The sequence below is a fragment of the Chiloscyllium plagiosum genome, unplaced genomic scaffold, assembly GCF_037043375.1.
Source record: "Chiloscyllium plagiosum isolate Xiang-an unplaced genomic scaffold, Cpla_swu_hap1 HiC_scaffold_9, whole genome shotgun sequence".
NCBI classification, from domain to species: Eukaryota; Metazoa; Chordata; class Chondrichthyes; order Orectolobiformes; family Hemiscylliidae; genus Chiloscyllium; species Chiloscyllium plagiosum.
Genome location: NW_028270147.1, coordinates 45764076 through 45785949, shown reverse-complemented (window position 1 = coordinate 45785949; position 21874 = coordinate 45764076). Strand labels below are relative to the sequence as shown.

The 21874-nt window shown below is 42.6% G+C and overlaps 1 protein-coding gene across 2 annotated transcripts in view; it reads right to left on the bottom strand.

The window, feature by feature from the left end:
• The window catches only part of cc2d1b (coiled-coil and C2 domain containing 1B), a 72169-nt gene that overhangs the window by 24624 nt on the left and 25671 nt on the right, over window positions 1–21874 (bottom strand). Inside the window, exons 11-14 of one of the 2 annotated variants that reach the window (XM_043699193.2) lie at window positions 11332–11404; window positions 10130–10254; window positions 3351–3534; window positions 2410–2582 (exon numbers count right to left, since the gene is read on the bottom strand). In XM_043699193.2, coding sequence (XP_043555128.1) covers window positions 2410–2582; window positions 3351–3534; window positions 10130–10254; window positions 11332–11404 — 555 coding nt within the window. The remainder of the gene's footprint in view (window positions 1–2409; window positions 2583–3350; window positions 3535–10129; window positions 10255–11331; window positions 11405–21874) is intronic. The other variant, XM_087990601.1, reaches the window with a different exon arrangement.

Here is a 21874-nt window from a genome sequence, read left to right as displayed (position 1 = left end):
TTCCAGAAGCCATTTGATACAGTGCCACACAATACTTATGAGGAAGGTTACAGGTCATGATATAAAAGAGACAATAGTCACATGGATGCAAAACTAGTTGAGTGAGAAGATTCAAAGATCAATGGATGTTTTTTTGAGTTGAAGGTATGTACCCAGGGGTTGGCATTGAGACTCTTGCTTTTTCTGATGTATATTAATGATCTGAATCTTGATGTGCAGGGGTCACTTTCAAAGTTGGTAGATATGATGAATATTGGAAGAATTGTAAACAGAGTGGAAAACAGAATGGTACTCCAAAAGGACATTGACAAGTTAGAGGAATGGGCGGATAGGTGGCAGATGAGGTTTGGTGCAGAGAAGTGTGAAGTGATGCACTTTGGTAAGAACAACAAAAGACAATATGAAATAGGGGTTCCAGAATCAGAGGAACTGGGATATATATGTGCACAGATCTTTGAAGGTAACAGGATAAGCAAAGACCAACTAAAGAAATAAGTATACCGTGTTCTTGGTTTTAATAAGGGCACAGAGTACAAGAGCAAGGAAGTGATGTTGAACTTGTCCAAGATGTCAGCTGGAGTACAGTTCTGGGCGCACCATTCTAAGAAAGATGTAAATGCTTTGGAGAACAGAACAGATTCAGAAGAATGCTTCCAGGATTAAGAAACTTCAGCTATGGAGGACAGATTTAAGAAGAAGTTGGAACTGTACTCCTTGGAGAGGAAATTTGATAAGAGGCCTTCAGGCTGTACACATTAGATAGGGTGCAGTTGCCACTTGCAAAAGAAATGGAAACAGTGGGGCATAGATTTAAAATGATGTGCAAAAACTGCAAGCGTGATGCAAGAAAAACCTTTTTCACTCAGCAAGTAGTTAGGATATGGAACGCATTACCTGGAAGTGTGATGGAAAAAGGTTCAATTGAGGCATTCATGAAAGCATTGGATAGAAAGAGTGTGCAATGGTATGGGAAAAAAAAGGAGGAGATTGGCACCAATTACCTACTTATTTGAAGAGCCAGCGCAGCAATGATGATCTGAATGGCCTCCTACTGCGCCATAATAATTCTAAAATTCTGTGAACATAGCCATAATTAATTCTTCAAATAAACCCAATCATTAGCTGGGTGTATAGATTTTACATGACTGACTAACTGCAAATATCTGAATATCGTTCCTTACTGCACATTTATAGCACACTTCACTGTCGGATTTTGTCAGTTATCTATTAGCATCTTCAGATCCCTCTTTCATTACAACTAGCCCTTTACCTTAAATTTTCCCACTGTTGATATGTCAAGTTATCTTGCATTCACTAATATTTCCCATTCACCAGTTCATTTATGAGCGTATCCCTTAGGTGTTGGGCTTAAAAAAAATCTCCAAACCAGACTGTTAAGGGTGAATTGGTCAGGACAACAAACAATTAAAGAAAGTGATAAATTAAATGAAAAGCAGGCCTGGAATAAAAACCAGCATGTTTTGGCTGGGAGGAAATTCCATAACCATGACCGCTTGTGGGAACTATTCCTTTATACAGTTAATATGGAGCCATCTGGAGAGGTTTACAATTCATTGTATACAATATCTGGAAAAGTACTGAAAAGTACTACAACGTGGTGATACAGCATGTAACCACAATAGGATTCATATCAGGGCCTTTGTCCTACTTGTTGGACGTTTACCATTGGACCAGATTCAGGAGCCTGGGGCCATGGACCTTCACCGTCAGACTGGGGTTCTTGAGACAAGTGTCGTGGAATCTGAGACAGAGCTTCAAGTGCCAGGTGCCCAAAGTCTCTGGCATGAAAATAGGGCAGAGACTCATTAGTCTGTGGATATGTTACATAGATTAAACCAACAAATTAGCTTTCTATTGAAGTGCACATGCCTCCTTGTAATCATATGGATCTGAACTTAAATATTCCTTTCTGTAGTTTCAGCCTAACTATATAACCGCCAGCTCACATTTCTTTAGTTGGTATCAAGAGCAAATGCAAGCGAACTTTGTTTCGGTCTTTAGCTCCAACCAAATAATCTGAATCACAATGGGCCTATTGTTGACCCTGGCCCCGCAACAGCAGCTCTACATAGCACTCACCTTTAATGTAACAAACGTTTTAAAATTCTGCACAGAAAGGAGATGTCAAGGCAAAGGAAAACCAATTAGGAAGGGTGATGAAAAGCTCAAAGTATGTGTTCTAAGACTGGTCTTAGAAATGAAAAGATAGAGGGGTAAAGCAGGTTTATGAAGGGTAACACATGCAATAGAACGTCAGTAGCTAAAGACAAAGTGAACGGAAAAGGACAGGGCTTAAGTTCATATTTTAACTTTTAATGCAACATACAATAGAAAGATAGTAGTCTGACTCCAATCTATTATCTATATGATCTCTTAGTTTGGCCAAACCTTTGAAATATCAATTGATTTTCCGCATTGGATATCCACAATCATTGGATCAAAGCCTTTTGCAATTTTAAGGAAATTTTTTGCTTGTTCCAAGTTCTTTTTTTGTTTTGCTTGTACAGCAGCTTTCATGTACAATTTCTTCCTATTCTGAAGAAATTCCAATTGTTGCTGAGCTACAGAAAAATACAAGGAGTGGTTAGGGGAAATACAATATAACAGAAAACTCCCTCATTGCAATTCTTAAATATTTTGAAACCAATGCAAGTAGAATACCTACTATTTCCATTCAAACAATGGCCAATTATTTTAAAGGTTTACTGTTCATACATTTTTTTTTTTAAATCCCATTCAACTAGATTGCAAACATAAATAAGAAAGAAAATAATTCCCATGTCCCTTGCTTTGTGGGCGGCACGGTGGCACAGTGGTTAGCACTGCTGCCTCACAGCGCCAGAGACCCGGGTTCAATTCCCGCCTCAGGCGACTCTCTCTGTGGAGTTTGCACATTCTCCCCGTGTCTGCGTGGGTTTCCTCCGGGTCTCCGGTTTCCTCCCACACTCCAAAAATGTGCAGATTAGGTGAATTGGCCATGCTAAATTGCCTGTAGTGTTAGGTGCAGGGGTAAATGTAGGGGGATGGGTCTGGGTGGGTGCGCTTCGGCGGGTCGGTGTGGACTTGTTGGGCCGAAGGGCCTGTTTCCACACTGTAAAGTTATCTAATCTAATCTAAACTAAGATTTCAATCTGATATGACATGCAGGGAAGAGGCGAGAGAAGATCAAGTGCTTCCAAGCACATGTACATCTGACTGGCAGCACTGCTACTGCAATTATTAAGGTGATTAGCTCTAGATTAGCCTTTTCACACAAATCATAGAATTTTATCATGTCTATTCATAAAACTATAAATGGAAACGTTGCAGTGAGTAGAAAGAAAATGTACCGACTGAACTGAGCTGAATCAAATCATCACTTGGTGTTAGCTTCTTTACTGGTTTTGGGGATTGTCTTTCTTCTGATGCAACTGGTAATATCAATGTTGCTTCAGCTGTTTGCACGCCATGACCTGGAAGCTTTGTTGGTTTCTTTGCAACTGGAGGTTGCATACTTGGCTGAGGAGATCCACTCTAAGATAAAGTGCACAAGGTAAGCAAGAGTTCAGAATAATGACAGAATACATGCTCCTTGTATGAATTCAATTTAAAGCAGAATTATGATAAAAATGTTTTATTATTTGCCACTAAAAACACATTTCTTAGCATAAAAATCTGATCTGAAGCAGCTTTGTGTAGGGTATAATATATCTACTGAAAAAGTGCAACTTCATTGAAATATTGAAGTAACTAATCTCAAAAAATAGTCTTTGATCTAATAGAGTGTCTCAAAAAACTGAATGGGATGAGATAAAGATTTATACAATTACATAGGTAAGTTATCCAAATACACTCGAATTTTGAAAGTCACTTTCCCTTCAGTTTCCACATTCTTACACAAAACACCACCTCAGGCTGAGTCGTTCCTTTTTGGTAAAGAATATAACACTTGAAAAATGTGTTAGTTTTCCCACCTTCAAAGGAAGCAACCTGATTTTTCTTGACATCTATTAAGACTGGCCACGTAAGATTGACAACTGACCATTTATTGAATGGTGCTTGCATCTGATGGTCCTCTAATAGAAAATATCCATGTCATAGTGCTAATTTCTGAAGGAAAGGATTTGTTTACAATTTTTAAGATGACTTGTAGCTTGGGTTGAGGTTCAGGTTGTAAGTTTGCTCACTGAGCTGGCAGGTTTGCTTTCAGATGTTGCGCCACCATGCTAGGTAACATCAGTGAGCCTCCGGTGAAGCGCTGGTGTCTTAAGACACAAATAGAAAGTGGAACAGAACACCAGCGCTTCACCGGAGGCTCACTGATGTTACCTAGCATGGTGATGAAACATCTGAAAACAAGCCTGCGAGCTCAGCGAGCAAACATACAACCTGAAGGATATTGTTTCTCTGGGAAAGGAGATGGAATTTTTAAATTTAGTAGAATCAAAAATAAGAAGAGCTTAATAGAAAACATTCTACATTGTGGAAGAGAAACAATGTTCAACAAACCTTTTTGAATTCTGAGTACGTATCTAGCAGAGTAAAGAACCACCAGTGGATGTATTATTAAGGACATTTGAATTTTCAAAAGGTATTTCACAAAGTGTTTGATAAAAGGTTGTAGTACAAGATTTGGGTTCATGACATCGCCAGTAATGTACTAAAAATGGAGAGACGGTTGAAGAACAAAGGAGCAAGCAAGATAAATGGGTCATTTTCAGGCTAGCAGGCTGTTACTGTTAGGGTGCTACCAGCAACAGAGCAGAGGTCTCAGCTATTCACCAAGTGGAATTCAAGTCTGTCCCATACTGACAATCTACAAAAAAGACTCTCACCAAGTTCAGTCACATCAGATAATGCCAAAAAGAAATTTAAAAAAATCTTAAAACCAATTAGGGGAAATCAAATTCTGAAAAATCCTTTCCAATCCCCATAACGAAGTGAGCGAGATCCAGGAGAACACAAAAGACTGATGCGGCCAATTTCAGTGAACCAACCCTTTTGAAAATCAAAATATTGGTCTATCGACAGCAACTTCCAGATTGTAGAACCTGCAGTTTAATTTTGAAAGTCTGCAAAAGAACACACGTTGGCAAACCTAAGGGTCAACAAGCTTGAGATTACACATTTCCTAATATCTATTTGCTTTTGTAATTTATACTTTTGCCTCCAGTCCCCTCACACATAACTAGTTCACGTAACTTATCTTGAAGGAATTGATCCCATTTTACCGCGAAGAGCTAAATCATATTCTCTCAAAATCTCAACTTGCTAAATATAAAAAAATCTCAGGGCTTAACATTATTCTAATAGCCAAGGACACACTAATAGCTGGAAGTAATACATAATTTTCCTCCAGACATTTGCGAGATCCTCCTAATACCACTAAGCAAACTTGCATCACAGGATCAAGTGCTTAAATTTGTAAAGGGGTTTCTCAACGTATCCAGTTTTACAAAGGAAAACAGAGGCTTATCAAGTGAAGTAAAGACAGGTTTACAGGGTGTTGAACATCCAAGTGGTCCAAAACAGCATAATTTAATGATGCAGGTGAGAAAATAATGCTTACGGATGGCAAGATTAAAGATAAGATGGATTCCTTATCACTTAATCCTTCGTTTTTTTGCAACATTATTTACACAGGTGATGCTGCAGTGGACTGTGCTGTTATGTTATGCTGTGCAACTTTAGAAACAGTATAAGGCCTTTTTATTCTCAGAGAAAGAGACATCTGTTCAGAAATGAAAAAAAATCCTATTAATGGTTAGGCTGCTTGAAATCATTCCCAGCACAAAGATAGTTGTGGTTTCTGCTGGTCAATCATCTCAGCCCCAGTACATCATTGGCAGAGTATCATACGCCCAACCACCTTCAGCTGCTTCATCAATGATCTTCCATCCATCATGAATCAGAAGTGGGGATGTGCAGTCATCAGTGGACAATGTTCAGCATCATTCATGACACCTCAGTTTGTGAAGCAGTCAGCACAGCAGGATCAGGACAATATCCAATCTTGGGCTAGTATGGCTTAACATTTGTGCCACGTAAGTACCAATACTGACCAAATTTAATGATGCAGGTGAGAAAATAATCCAAGTGGATTATTTAAACAGGAGAATCTAACCATTGCTCCGTGATACTAAATGGTACAATTATCACTTAATCCTTCACTATAAACACCCTTGGGCTTGCAAGTGATCAGAAACTAGATGTCCTATGTAGTGTTTTGTGCAGTACACCAGAACTGCAAAAAGAGGAAGAAGAACACCTATACAATGTATTCACCAAAAACGGATGCCCACGCAATTTCATCAACAGATGCCGAAGGGAAAACAACGGAACAAGCTCATGCCGCAACCTAAAGGACTAGCCACACTACCATACATCAAGAGCATTTCCGAACTGACAGTCAGACTACTGCAACCACTAGGACTCAACAGCACACAAACCAACAACCACTCTCAGACAACAACTCACCAGAACGAAGGACCCGATACCCAGCATGAGCAAAACCAATGTAGTGTACAAAGTCCCATGCAAGGACTGCACAAAACACTACATAGGACAAACAGGAAGACAGCTAACGATCCGCATCCATGAACACCAACTAGCCACGAAACGACATGACCAGCTATCCTTAGTAGCCACACACGCAGATGACAAGCAACATGAGTTCGACTGGGACAACACTACTATTATAGGACAAGCCAAACAGAGAACAGTCAGGGAATTCCTAGAGGCATGGCACTCATCCACAGATTCAATCAATAAGCACATCGACCTGGACCCAATATACCAACCACTGCAACGGACAGCTGGAACTGACAACCGGAAGCGGCAGAGACAAACCACTATAAATGCCAGAGGAAATATCACAGAAGCGCTTCACAGGAGGCTCCCAAGCACTGAGGATGTCACCTAGACAGGGGGCGAAACGTCTGCAACACAAATTCCCAGCTCGGCGAACAGAACCACAACAGTGAGCACCCGAGCTACAAATCTTCTCACAAACTTTGATTAGAAACTAAACAGGACTAGTCATATAAATACCATGTCCTGTAAGAGCAGGTCAGAAATTAAGCCTTCTATGACAAGGAACTCCCCTTTCTCCCCAACACCTTTCCATCAAGTGCAAGGCACAAGTTAGGGGTGTGTTGAAATACTCTCCATTGGTTTGAATGAGTGCCACTCTAACATTCACAACATCCAGACGGAGCAACCCAATTAATTGAAAACCAATCTACCATCTTCAACAATCAATCAATCACTCTCTTCACTACTGACACACAGTAGCAGCAGTGTGTACCATTTAAAAGATATATTGCAGTAACTCTCAATGGCTCCTCTGATAGCATCCTTCAAAGTCAAGAACTCTACCACCTAAAAAGGACAAACAGCAGATACATGGGATTCCTACCATCTGCAAGTGCTACTCCAAGCCACACCCCACTCTGACTTGCAAATATGATCACAGTGTAGATGATAGAATCCCTAGTGTGAAAACCACTCTTCCCATTACTGGGCCTAATAGCACCAAAGGAAGGGTGGGTATGAAAAGTATGAGTGTTGAAAAGAGGATTAGGTCCAGCTGTGATCAGTGAAACAGTTTGGCTTGAATACAAAAGAATAGCCACGTTTGGCAATTTTGTAGAGGTGCTGGCATCACACCCTCATATCAGAGAAGGAAAGGCAGGCAGGCAGGCAGGAAAGACAGGCAGGCAGGCGGGCAGGCAGGAAAGACAGGCAGGCAGGCGGGCAAGAAGGAAAGACAGGCAGGCAGGCGGGCAAGAAGGAAAGACAGGCAGGCAGGCGGGCAAGAAGGAAAGACAGGCAGGCAGGCGGGCAAGAAGGAAAGACAGGCAGGCAGGCGGGCAAGAAGGAAAGACAGGCAGGCAGGCGGGCAAGAAGGAAAGACAGGCAGGCAGGCGGGCAAGAAGGAAAGACAGGCAGGCAGGCGGGCAAGAAGGAAAGACAGGCAGGCAGGCGGGCAAGAAGGAAAGACAGGCAGGCAGGCAAGAAGGAAAGACAGGCAGGCAGGCGGGCAAGAAGGAAAGACAGGCAGGCAGGCGGGCAAGGAGGAAAGACAGGCAGGCAGGCGGGCAAGGAGGAAAGACAGGCAGGCAGGCGGGCAAGGAGGAAAGACAGGCAGGCAGGCGGGCAAGGAGGAAAGACAGGCAGGCAGGCGGGCAAGGAGGAAAGACAGGCAGGCAGGCGGGCAAGGAGGAAAGACAGGCAGGCAGGCGGGCAAGGAGGAAAGACAGGCAGGCAGGCGGGCAAGGAGGAAAGACAGGCAGGCAGGCGGGCAAGGAGGAAAGACAGGCAGGCAGGCGGGCAAGGAGGAAAGACAGGCAGGCAGGCGGGCAAGGAGGAAAGACAGGCAGGCAGGCGGGCAAGGAGGAAAGACAGGCAGGCAGGCGGGCAAGGAGGAAAGACAGGCAGGCAGGCGGGCAAGGAGGAAAGACAGGCAGGCAGGCGGGCAAGGAGGAAAGACAGGCAGGCAGGCGGGCAAGGAGGAAAGACAGGCAGGCAGGCGGGCAAGGAGGAAAGACAGGCAGGCAGGCAGGCAAGGAGGAAAGACAGGCAGGCAGGCAAGGAGGAAAGACAGGCAGGCAGGCAAGGAGGAAAGGCAGGCAGGCAAGGAGGAAAGGCAGGCAGGCAAGGAGGAAAGGCAGGCAGGCAGGCAAGGAGGAAAGGCAGGCAGGCAAGGAGGAAAGGCAGGCAGGCAAGGAGGAAAGGCAGGCAGGCAAGGAGGAAAGACAGGCAGGCAGGCAAGGAGGAAAGGCAGGCAGGCAAGGAGGAAAGACAGGCAGGCAAGGAGGAAAGACAGGCAGGCAGGCAAGGAGGAAAGACAGGCAGGCAGGCAAGGAGGAAAGACAGGCAGGCAGGCAAGGAGGAAAGACAGGCAGGCAGGCAAGGAGGAAAGACAGGCAGGCAGGCAAGGAGGAAAGACAGGCAGGCAGGCAAGGAGGAAAGACAGGCAGGCAGGCAAGACGGAAAGACAGGCAGGCAGGCAAGACGGAAAGACAGGCAGGCAGGCAAGAAGGAAAGACAGGCAGGCAGGCAAGAAGGAAAGACAGGCAGGCAAGACGGAAAGACAGGCAGGCAAGACGGAAAGACAGGCAGGCAAGACGGAAAGACAGGCAGGCAAGAAGGAAAGACAGGCAGGCAAGAAGGAAAGACAGGCAGGCAAGAAGGAAAGACAGGCAGGCAAGAAGGAAAGACAGGCAGGCAAGAAGGAAAGACAGGCAGGCAAGAAGGAAAGACAGGCAGGCAAGAAGGAAAGACAGGCAGGCAAGAAGGAAAGACAGGCAGGCAAGAAGGAAAGACAGGCAGGCAAGAAGGAAAGACAGGCAGGCAAGAAGGAAAGACAGGCAGGCAAGAAGGAAAGACAGGCAGGCAAGAAGGAAAGACAGGCAGGCAAGAAGGAAAGACAGGCAGGCAAGAAGGAAAGACAGGCAGGCAAGAAGGAAAGACAGGCAGGCAAGAAGGAAAGACAGGCAGGCAAGAAGGAAAGACAGGCAGGCAAGAAGGAAAGACAGGCAGGCAAGAAGGAAAGACAGGCAGGCAAGAAGGAAAGACAGGCAGGCAAGAAGGAAAGACAGGCAGGCAAGAAGGAAAGACAGGCAGGCAAGAAGGAAAGACAGGCAGGCAAGAAGGAAAGACAGGCAGGCAAGGAGGAAAGACAGGCAGGCAAGAAGGAAAGACAGGCAGGCAAGAAGGAAAGACAGGCAGGCAAGAAGGAAAGACAGGCAGGCAAGAAGGAAAGACAGGCAGGCAAGAAGGAAAGACAGGCAGGCAAGAAGGAAAGACAGGCAGGCAAGAAGGAAAGACAGGCAGGCAGGCAAGAAGGAAAGACAGGCAGGCAGGCAAGTAGGAAAGGCAGGCAGGCAGGCAAGTAGGAAAGACAGGCAGGCAGGCAAGTAGAAAAGGCAGGCAGGCAGGCAAGTAGGAAAGGCAGGCAGGCAGGCAAGTAGGAAAGACAGGCAGGCAGGCAAGTAGGAAAGACAGGCAGGCAGGCAAGTAGGAAAGACAGGCAGGCAGGCAAGAAGGAAAGGCAGGCAGGCAGGCAAGAAGGAAAGACAGGCAGGAAGGAAATTCCTTGTTCCGCATGTTTGAATGTAAGCAATACCTCAACCTCTGTTACCTCCTCGTCCTCCTCAATTGCCGGAGTGACTAGTCTGGATGCAGTTTCAAGTGTTTCAACAATGCTGTGATCTCCAGAAGCTTCTTCCACTCCTGGTATTGTTGGGAATCCTAAGGGAAGACCAAGTAAGAGTTTAAAGCCAACATCATTTAACTACTTTAAAAATCTTCCCCTGATTATTGATGGCAATTTTAACACGTTTATATTATATATAATTTCAAGTGTTAAAGCAGCCAGGCGAAGCACCCAAAATGAAAACAAAAATGCTGGAAATCACAGTGGGTCAGACAGCATCCATGAATAGAGCACAAGCTAATATTTCAACTCTAGGTAGCTTCATCATTCATCTCTCCATGGATGCTGTCTGACCCGCTGTGATTGCCAGCAATATTTGTTTTCAGTTAAGATTCCAGCATCTGCAGTAGTTTCCTAAGTATACAAGACTCTGAGTTCCTTTCCTGTGATAAATTAAAATTGGGTTGTGCTAATTTATGATGGTAACTGCAATTAATACAGCTCATCTCACAAACATACTGACTAACTATTCAATTATGATAGAAGCCATGGCTTCATAGCAAGTTTATTGAGGCAGTGATTGATGTTTGGGTTAGTATTTTGGAAACTTCAATTGCAAAGAGACTAAGATACAGGAGCAGAATTAGGCCATTCAGCCCATTGTCTCCTCTCCACCATTTGATCATGTCTTGAATCTGTCTTGGCTAACAATACTAAAACAGCACTGTTGAAGTCAATAGAACTGAAAAACAGGCTAAGAACCAGAACAATGCTGTCAGTTTGCACTTTTATGCTACTCTTGCAGCTATTTCATAGTCTCTACTTTCTAATAGTATTATTGCAAACTACTAAGTCACTGCTTACAAAGTTTTAAATGTCGTCGCTTTATTGAGCAAAATGTGTAACATGTACACCAAGCAGAAATCAATTTACTGAAACGGTTAAATAGAATGTAAAACAAAAATAAATAACCCACCATAGTGAAGTAGAATCTTGCGACATTTGTTAGTTCTGGTAGACTAAAATATTGTACATAATTATATTCATGTAAATTTTCCATTGCATATAAAGATAAATCGTGATAGCACAAATGCACTAAGTTAAAGCAGTGCGGATGATATTTAAAACACATTGATTTTTATGAATATACAAATATTTTCGTAATTACTTACCTGGCGGTATAGGAAGATCTGAAAAATCCACTTTCCTTCCAGCTTTGTGAGCTCTAATTGCATCTTGATATTGCTTTAAAATTAACAAAAAGAAATCTTATCCTTACTCAAATAAAAAATAACCCATTTTTATGTGTAATGCTGTGCATTTGGACATGTGTCATAAAGAAAAATAATCCTAAGGGAACTACAGGTTGCCAGTGCTAATACTTACTCCACGAACCTTGGGGCTCACTGATTTTGTTCTAAATACGGTGTTGTTCTTTAGCAACTCTTGTACAAAGTTCCCAAACTTCAAATAGTCTTTGAAAATCTTTTTGCACCTCTTTTGCATGGGACACAAGGAAAAGACTGTTGATGGCCTCTACCAACTTTCTCTTTCATAGCATTCTTTCTTGACATCAGTTACAATCAGAGGTCCTCTTAAGTTTCTTATTGTTTTTCTTGAGCTCCATGATACTGTCATGAAAAGGCCTTGTTAGCTGGAAGACCCAAAACATTTGATTGAACTTAAGAGCACGTTTCTGAAAAGCTCAGTTTCAGGATTTTTCAGGGTGACCTTAGGAAATAAGGAGAGGTAGATAGTATGACCCATCAAGGACTGTTCTGCCTTTCTGCCTCAACACTATTACCTGCTCCCTTAATTTCTCGAGGCCAAATCTTATTCAGCTAGCCTCCAACACCTTCAATGATGAAGCACCCACAACCTTCTCGTGTAGAAGAGGGTTAGGGTTAAAACCACAATTCTCTGAAAGAAGAAATCATTTCTCATCTCAGTCCTAAACGATCAAATCTTCATCTTCAGACTGTGTCCCCAAGTTCTAGATTTCTCAGCCACAAGAATCAATCAATCTTTTAGCAACGACCTTGTGAACCCACTTCAGAATCTTGTATGATTTATTAAGAACATTCATTCTTCTAAACTCAAGAGAATGTAGGCCCAATTTACTTGTCTCTTGTCACAGGAAAACCCTTTCAACCCAGGAACCAATCTAGTGGATCTATGGTGTAAACCGTAACCTACTGAAATTTTACAAGTTAATATTCTCATTTTAGTTCAGAGGCTTACACTCTGTATCAACAATTCAAGTCTCCCTAATGAGTGTGTGTGTTTTTAAAAATTTGTTCACAGGATATGGCCTAGTCAGCATTTATTGCCCATCCCATTTAAGAGTCAAGAGACATCCTTGAGAGTTTGGAGAAAATTATAAGCTAGGCAAGAGAAGGACAGCAGTTTTCCTTTCCTGAAGGACATTACTGAACCAGATGGGTTTTCAATGACAATCGGTAGTAGTTATAGGATTGCCATTAGGCTAGTTTATTTTAAAATCCCAGATTTTTATTTAATTCAAATTTCAACACCTACCATGATGGGATTCAAACACATGTCTCCAGAACATTAATCTGTTCTGGATTATTAGTCCAGCAACATACCACATATCACTACGCCACTCCCTTCCCTGAGAAAATCAACTCATACAGGATGTTTTTTCGCTGTAATGAAGTAACTCACATTTAGAATTATTTTTACTAAAACTGTTACGAGACATCTCTGAAGCTGAGAGTTTGAACCCAGACAGACATTCATGTTTAGATATGGGAACACTGTAACGCAAGACTCCTAGAAATTATTTTAAAATCAAACCATTCTGATCAGTTGAGCACACCTCTGGGTCAGGTGGGACTTAAACCTGTACATTTTAGCCAAAGGTATATACAATATCAGTACCACAAGAGTGCACATGCACATATTTATTCAAAATGCAAAATGTCACTTGCATACAGAAACTTATGGCCAGGCTTGGGGCTTGTCGGAGAGTCAGAATGGACAGAATAATCAGTTTTCCCCGACCAATCTCCAAACAGTGGACAGACTGTCATAAGCTAGCTACCTACCTACCATCTTGGGCACATTTCCTTGCTACCCACATGATCGGTTTTGGAGTGGCAGAATCTGCCTTTTAGGGGCTTACTGATTGGCCAGTTATATGCCAGCAGCCTATCAAATTTTCTGATCAGCTTACAGCTAAGTTCTCTGTTCTGTCTTCATAAAGGTCAGGAGACAATCTCATCTCCACAACTTCTTTGTTCCCAAGCAACCAAACCATGTGTCCTATTTATTACAATTAACTTTAATATCATCAATTTAACACAACATTAACTACACCATCAAGATGTAGGTCTTTATCGGTTTAATTCAGTATACTTGCATCACTTTAATCACATCACACGCTTAAAATCAAGATAACCATATCTTAGGAATTAAAGATTCTTTAACCTTCAATTGTTGCAAACAAATTTCATGCCAGTCCTAAGAGTTAAAGGATCAGTTGAACTCCACATTCAGATTTAACACGTTCCATCCCTTCTACAGGCACATATTTCTTCATCTTAGTTATTATTTATGCACATCACTTCCCCATTCACCAGGGGTCACTTGATTCACAAGACAATGGGGAGATCGCTCACCATGGCTTCAAGGCAATACCCTTCACTAGATATGAAAATCAAAATTGTATACAGTACTCCAGTTAAGGGACTCATTAGATATAAAATTAAGGTTGGAAAGGGAACCACTGAGCAAATTTCAGAAAGATAAGGTTTATCCCAACAGTAATCATGAATATCAAAATCAACACTCATCATTGCATTCTGCCTGCCATCCCCCAACCCCTCATTTCCACCGTCATGCATTGTCCATCCTTCCTCCAGCCCTCATATGGACACAACCACGTGTGCAGGCTCCACCTCAACCAACTTCCCGGCACACAGCCTCTTCTCTCATCACTATAAAAGAGATACCTTTCGCCAAAATGAATAACCTCATGATTTTACACATTATATTCTATATGCAACGTCGCTGCCCATTTATAAAGCCTGACCAAATCCTGCCAAAGCTACTTTACATATTCTTTACTCTTCACAAATTCACACTTATCTTTGCATCACCTGCAATTTTGGAAATATTACATTTGGTCCCTGACTCTAGATATTTTAATCAACCTATTCAGATGTGTTATGATACATCTCTAGTGTAGGTGAGTCTTGATCCCCAACATTCTGGCCCAGAGGTAGAAACACTGTGCCAGAAGAGCCCTTCCCAACTCCAAATCATTGACAGATGACATGGACAGTTGGTGCCCCAAGCACTGATGCTTGCAGTCCCCCCTTAGACACAGTCTGTCAGTTTGAGAATTTATTCCTATACTTTTCTGTCTGATAGCCAATCCTTATACTATGCAAACATATTTCTTCCGATACATCCTTAAAATACCCCAAAGTTTGTCAAGCACTACGATCCATTCATGTATTTATGCTAACTATGCTAAATTAAAAGATTCTTATGCAAAAATCCATTTATTATTTCCTTTATGATATATTCTAGCATTTTCCTTACTATTGATGCAAGGCTGACAGGTTTGTCGTTCTTTTGTCTTTTCCCCAGCTCTTTGATTCAAATAGTGGGGTGACATTTGCAAGCTTCCAATTTTCAGGAATCATCCCAGAATCTAAGGAATTTGAAGATGCGCTTCAACACATGACTATCCCTATAGCCACCTCTTTCAAAACTCTGGAATGTAGACTGCCAAGCTCTTAGAAACCTTTCAACCCAATAATTTCTCTAGTACAACCTTCTTACTAATACTAATTTCCTTGACCTCCACATTCTTCATAACCATTTGGTTCTCTAATTCTTGAAGATTTCTTGCATCTTCCTCAGTGAAAACAGGCATAAAGAAATTACTTGATTTCTGCCATTTTTCTATTCCCATTATATATTCTAACTCCACCTTTCAGAGGGTCCACATCCAACTCAACCGCATTCCCTCTTACATACCATAGAAGATTTTTCAGTTGACTTTTTTTGATAGATTATATTTATGCTCTTTTCTTCCTTTTCTCATCAGCTTCTTGGCCCGCCATTGCTGTATTCTAAAAACCTTTTCAAGCCTCAAGTTTATTATCCAATGCTGTCTGCTTCATTGGTCTTTCCTTTTAATGTTGTACAATCCTTAACTTTGTCAGCTACAGTTGACTGATCTTTTTAAGAGTTGCGCATCTTGAAGGAACATCTAGTTGCTGTAAGCCATGTAATAGCTCTTCAAAGAACTTTAAAGAATGGGAGATTGAGGGGGGACCTGATTGAGATCTACAAGATCATGAAGGGTATAGACACGGTCGATAGAGAAACTTTTTCCACAAGATGAAGGATTCAATAACGAGAGGTCACACTTTCAAGGTGAGAGGTGAAAAGTTTAAGGTGGCAAGTACTTGACACAGAGGCTGGTAGGTGCCTGGAACGCATTGTCAGCAGACGTAGTAGAGGCAGGTAGATTCATTTATGATGTGAGGGGACAGATGCATGAGTAGGTGGGGAGCAGAGGGATACAGGTGCTTAGGAGTTGGGCAACAAGTTTAGACAGTGGATTTGGATCGGCTCAGGTTTGGAGGGCCGAAGGGCCTGTTCCTGGGCTGTAAATTTTCTTTCTTCTTGGTTTAGAACCTTGACCATGATTTTTAATGTATTTTCCCAATGCATATTAAGTGACTTATGCCGCATGCTTTTAGAATTTCCCAACACCCTTGCTTCAGATGTTTCCACTTCACTTTCAAACTTAAATGTGAAATTCTGTCATATTCTAGTCACTCGTTCCTAAAAGGTTCTCATACAACAAGATTATTAACTAGCTCTTTTTCATGCCATAATATCAGGTCTAAAATAGCCTGCCAGTCAGTTAGAGAGTCACAGAGATCTACAGCATGGAAACAACTCTCCATGCCAACCAGATATCCCAACCCAATCTAGTCCCACTTGCCAGCACCTGGCCCATATCCCTCTAAACCCTTTCTATTCAAAACCCCTATCCAGATGCCTCTTAAATGTTGCAATTGTACCAGCCTCCATCACTTCCTCTGGCAGCTCATTCCATACGTGCACCACCCTCTGCATGAAAAAGTTGCCCCTTAGGTCCCTTTTAAATCTTTCCCCTCTCACCCTAAACCTATGCCCTCTAGTTCTGGACTCCCCCCACCCCAGGAGAAAGACTGTCTATTTATCCGATTCATACCCGTCATAATTTTATAAATCTCTATAAGGTCACGCCTCAGGCTCCGACACTTTCAAGTTTCACAACATTCTTCTGAGAGGAAGGACACCAGAATTGCATGTAATATGCTAAACGTGGCCTAAACAATGTCCTGTACAGCCGCAACATGACCTCCCAACTCCTATACTCAATACTCTGACCAATAAAAGGAAAGAACACCAAACACCTTCCTCACTATCCTATCTACCTGCAATGCTACTTTCAAGGAGCTATGAACCTGCACTCCAAGGTCTTTGTTCAGCAACACTCCCCAGGACCTTACCATTAAGTATTTAAGTGCTGCTCTGATTTGCTTTCCCAAGATGCAGCACCTCACATTTATCTAAATTAAACTCCATCTGCCACTCTTCAGCCCATTGGCCCATCTGATCAAGACCCTTATGTAATCGGAGGTAACGTTCTTCGCTGTCCACTATACCTCCAATTTTGGTGTCATCTGCAAACTTACTAACTATACCTATGTTCACATCCAAATCATTTTATTTAAATGACGATTAGTTGAACCAGCACAGATCCTTGTGGCACTCCACTGGTCACAAGCCTCCAGTCTGAAAAACAACTCTCCACCACCACCCTGACTTCTACCTTTGAGCCAGTTCTGTATCCAAGTGGCTAGTTCTCCCTGTATTCCATGAGATCTAACCTTGTTAATCAGTCACCCATGGAGAACCTTGTCGAATGCCTGAATGAAGTCCAATTAGATCGTATCCATTGCTGTGAGCTCAATCCTCTTTGTTACTTCTTCAAAAAAACCTCAATCAAGTTCACGAGACATGACTTCCCACGCACAAAGCCATGTTGACTATCCCTAATCAGTCTTTGTCTTTCCAAATACATGTACATCCTGTCCCTCAGGATTCCCTCCAACAACTTGCCACCATTGACGTCAGACTCACCTGTCTACAATTCCCTGACTTGTCCTCACCACCTTTCTTAAATAGTGGTACCACGTTAGCTAACCTCCAGTCTTCTGGAACCTCACCTGTGACTATCGATGATACAAATATCTCAGCAAGGAGCCCAGCAATCACTTCCCCAGCTTCCCACAGAGTTCTAGGGTACACCTGATCAGGTCCTGAGGACTTATCCACCTTTATGCATTTCAGGACATCCAGAACTTCCTCCTCTGTATTATGGACATTTTTCAAGTGGTCACCATCTATTTCCCTACATTCTGTATCTTCCACGTCCTTCTCCACAGTAAACACTGATGCAAAATACTCGTTTAAAATCTCCCCCATCTCCTGGGGTTCCACACAAAAGCCGCCTTGCTGATCTTTGAAGGCCTTATTCTTTCCCTGGTTACCATTTTGTCTTGAAGATATTTATAAAATCCCTTTGGATTCTCCTTAATCCTATTTGCCAAAGCTGTCTCATGTCCCCTTTTTGCCGTCCGGATTTCCCTCTTAAGTATACTCTTACTGGATTGAAAGCAGCTGAAGGGTCAAGAGAAAGGGGGGCACTTTAAAGTGAAAGGCAGGAAATTGAGGGATATAAGAAAATATTTTTCACCTAGAGAATGTGGGGATCTAGAATACACAGCCTAGGAGAATAATTAAGACAGGAAAGCGTACACAAGGGCCAGGCAGCGAAGAACAGAACGGGCCTTGGAGGAATTTTGGGCGAGTAGGACCAATCTTAAACGAGGAATCAAGCGGGCTAAAAGGGGTAATGAAATAACTTTAGCGAGCAGAATTAAAGAGAATCCAAAGCCCTTTTATTCATATGTAAAGAGGAGGGTAACTAGAGAAAGGGGTGGACCGCTAAAGGATAAGGAAGGAAGCTTGTGTATCAAACCTGAGAAAGTGGACGAGATTCTCAATGATTTCTTTGCATCGGTGTTCATGGAGGAGAGGGACATGATGCATGTTGAGATTATTCTGGACCATGTTGACATAAGGAGGGAAGATGTGTGGTGTAGGCTAAAGGATATTAAGGTGGACAAATCCCCAGGTCAGGATCTATTCCAGGTTGCTGAGGGAGACAAGAGGGGAAATAGCTGGGGCCCTGACAGATAGCTTTGTAGCATCCTTAAACACAGCAGACGTGCTGGAGGAATGGAGGGTTGCTAATATTGTCCCCCTGTTCACAGAGGGTAGTAGGGATATTCCAATGAACCTGACATCAGTGGTGGGAAAGGTGCTGGAAAAGGTTATGAGGGATAAAATCTGTTTATATTTGGAAAAGAATGGGCTTATCAGTGATGGGCAACATGGTTTTGAGCGGGGGAAATCACGCCTTACCAACTTAATAGAGCTCTTTCAGGAAGTGACCAAGATGATAGATGAAGGAAGGGCTGTAGATGTCACATATGGAGGAACCTCGATTATCCGAATACCAATTATCTGAAAATCGGATTTTCTGAATGAGATCTCAAAGTCCCGATGGAAACATTACATCAAAGGTCTGTTTCCAATAGTGACTGGGTCTTTTGTTTACCGTGATTAAACAGGCACCGTCTCCAAATGGCTGACTGCCCGCCCTCTCTCGCTCTCCCCACACTTTCCCTGGAGTTCTACACAGGAGTGTACCCTAAAACCCCCTTCCCCAGATAATCTCTCCAACATTGTCCTGTATAGGGCAAAGGTGGAACCTGTCAAAAAGTTGTAGTAAAAAGTTGTGCATGCGCGCGCACTATTTGGAGACTCACCCCACAAAGGCAACAACAGCAGTCTCCTTGTTGGTGTACAGTCCGGCTGCCCCAGAGAGGGGGTGGGGGATGGATGGGGATGGTGGTGGTATTGGACTGGGTTGGGTGGGGGCAGTCTTGGATCGTGTTGGGGGCGGGGAGGTGGTGTCGCACAGTGTTGGGGATGGGGTCAGTGTTGGACGGGGTCAGGGGGCGGTGGGTGGTGTTGGACACAGGGAGGTGGTGTTGCAAGTGTTGGGGGCGGGTGGGCGGTGTTGGATCGGGTTGGGGCAGGGGGCAGGGGGACAGTGTTGCACGGGGTTGAGTGTGTGCTTTTGCAGTCTCCTGAACGAGGAGCAGATTTTAAAAATTCCGAGCCCCTGTGGAAAGGCATTTAATTGATTAACTGAATAATCGATTATCCGAACGAATAAGTGTTCGCCCATCACGTTCGGATAATCAAGGCTCCCCTGTACATGGATTTTAGTAAGGCGTTTGATAAAGGTCAACTAATAGAGAAAGTGAAGTCACATAGTGTGCAGGGTATTCTAGCTAGAGGGATAAAGAACTGGTTGAGCAGTAGAAGACAGAGATTAGTAGAAGGGAGTTTCTCGAAAGAGAGAAAGGTGACTAGTGGTGTTCCACAGGGATCAGTGCTGGGGCCACTGTTATTTGTGACATACATAAATGATCTGGAAGAGGGCACTGTTGGTCTGATCAGTAAGTTTGCAGATGACACGAAGATTTGTGGAATCGCAGAAAGCATAGGGAACTGTCAAAGAACACAGAAGAATATAGACAGACTAGAGTGTTGGGCACAGAAGTGGCAGATGGAGTTCAATCCAGGCAAATGTGAGGTGATGCATTTTGGGAAGTCTAATTCTCAGGCCAACTATACCGTAAACGGAACAGCTTTGGGAAAAGCTGATGAACTTCAGGTCTGGGAGTTCAGGTCCTTTTTACCCTGAAGGTGGCTGCAGAGGTGGATAGAGTAGTTAAGATGGCATATGGTATGCTTGCCTTCATCGGATGGAGTATTGAGTTTAAGAGCTGGCAGGTCATGCTAAAATTGTACAAGACTTTGGTTTGGCCACATTTAGAATACTGTGTCCAGTTCTGGTCGCCACATTACCAAAACGATGTGGACGTTTTGGTGAGGGTACAGAGAATGTTTATGAGGATGTTGCCTGGTATGGAAGGTGCTAGTTATGAAGAGAGGTGGAGTAGGTTAGGATTGTTTTCATTAGAAAAAAGGAGATTGAGGGGGGACCTGACTGAGGTCTACAAAATCATGAAGGGTATAGACAGGGTGGATAGAGATAAGCTTTTTCCCAGGGTGAGATATTCAATAACAAGAGGTCACGCTTTCAAGGTGAGAGGTGAAAAGCTTAGAGGGGATACACACAGAGGATGGTCGGTGCCTGGAAAGCGTTGCCAACAAAGACAGGCACAGTAAATTCGTTTAAGGTGTATCTGGATAGATACAGGAGTCGGTGGGAAGCAGAGGGATACAAATTCTTAGGAATTGGGCCATAGGTTGAGACAATGGATTTTGATAGGCTCAGGCTTGAAGGGCCGAAGGGCCTGTTCTTGGGCTGTAATTTTTCTTTGTTCTTTGAAACCTCAACATTTGAAAACGATGAGTACGAAATATTAGACAATACGATGGGCCAAGTGCTGGAAAGTGGGACAAGTGTAAGTTTAAAGTCGTCTTGGTTGTTGCAGACCCAATGGACTGAAAAGCCTCTTCTATAATGTAAGATTCTATGAGTGTCTTTTAATGGAATGTATTTTGTTGAAGATATTGAATAGTTTATTTAAATGCCTCCTGTACTTTATACCACCACACCATTCAGCTTATTCACCCAATCGACCTTAGCCAGCTCTCCTCTCAATGAATCCTCAATGGAATAGATCCTATCGGGCACCATGACATAGCAACACACACCGGTCGCACCAGGATAAAGTAACAAATTGTTATATTAATAAACTTACCCAACAATTAACTAGCCAACTAGTTATTCTCATCAATCTTCAACAAGATAAGTCAATATCAAGTTTAAGGCACACCCAAGTATGAACTAACACTGGAGACATAATTAGGTGTTAAACTAATTTACATTTATGAGAGATGTTAATGGACATAAACCAGTAGGGTGCAGTGCAGGCCAGGCAATGCCTGGACAGGGAAGGAATTGAACGATGGGCCTACAGCTTCCAGTGCAACAAAAGAACAAAGCCTGAAGCTGCAGCAGGGGATAGGCTGAACTTTAGGATGGAAGTTTAGAACTAGTTAAATATCAACTTTGGCTGACCCGAAATTAAAACATTCAAACTGCTATCCAACTAAAGGTTTCTGGTTACTTTACATTAAGAAAAAATCTTTATTTCACTTCATATAAAGTTTCTAGTTAGCGATTTTTATGAAGATTTTCAGTTGCTACTCTAATCACTGATATTCTGTAAACCAAATCAGTTTATCTTTACATTTAGATGATCTCATCAGAATATCATCAGTTCAGCCTTTCAAATTCTGAGGAAGTGAAATGAGAGAATGTGTACAGGACTAAGATATTTAGAATGTGCAACAAAAGACAACCTTGTTATCTTTTGCTTTTAAGTGTGTAGCATATCAGTTTCATGATCACCACTGAATTGAACAGTCTGCTTACACACCAAGTTACATACTTGAATTACAACTCATTAGTCACGATAAGAAAGAATGGTTGTTCTGCACCTTAGCAAGAGGTCCATTTAAAAGGGAATTGGGAAAAAATGTTTCCAAGAACATCCCCAAATATTCATA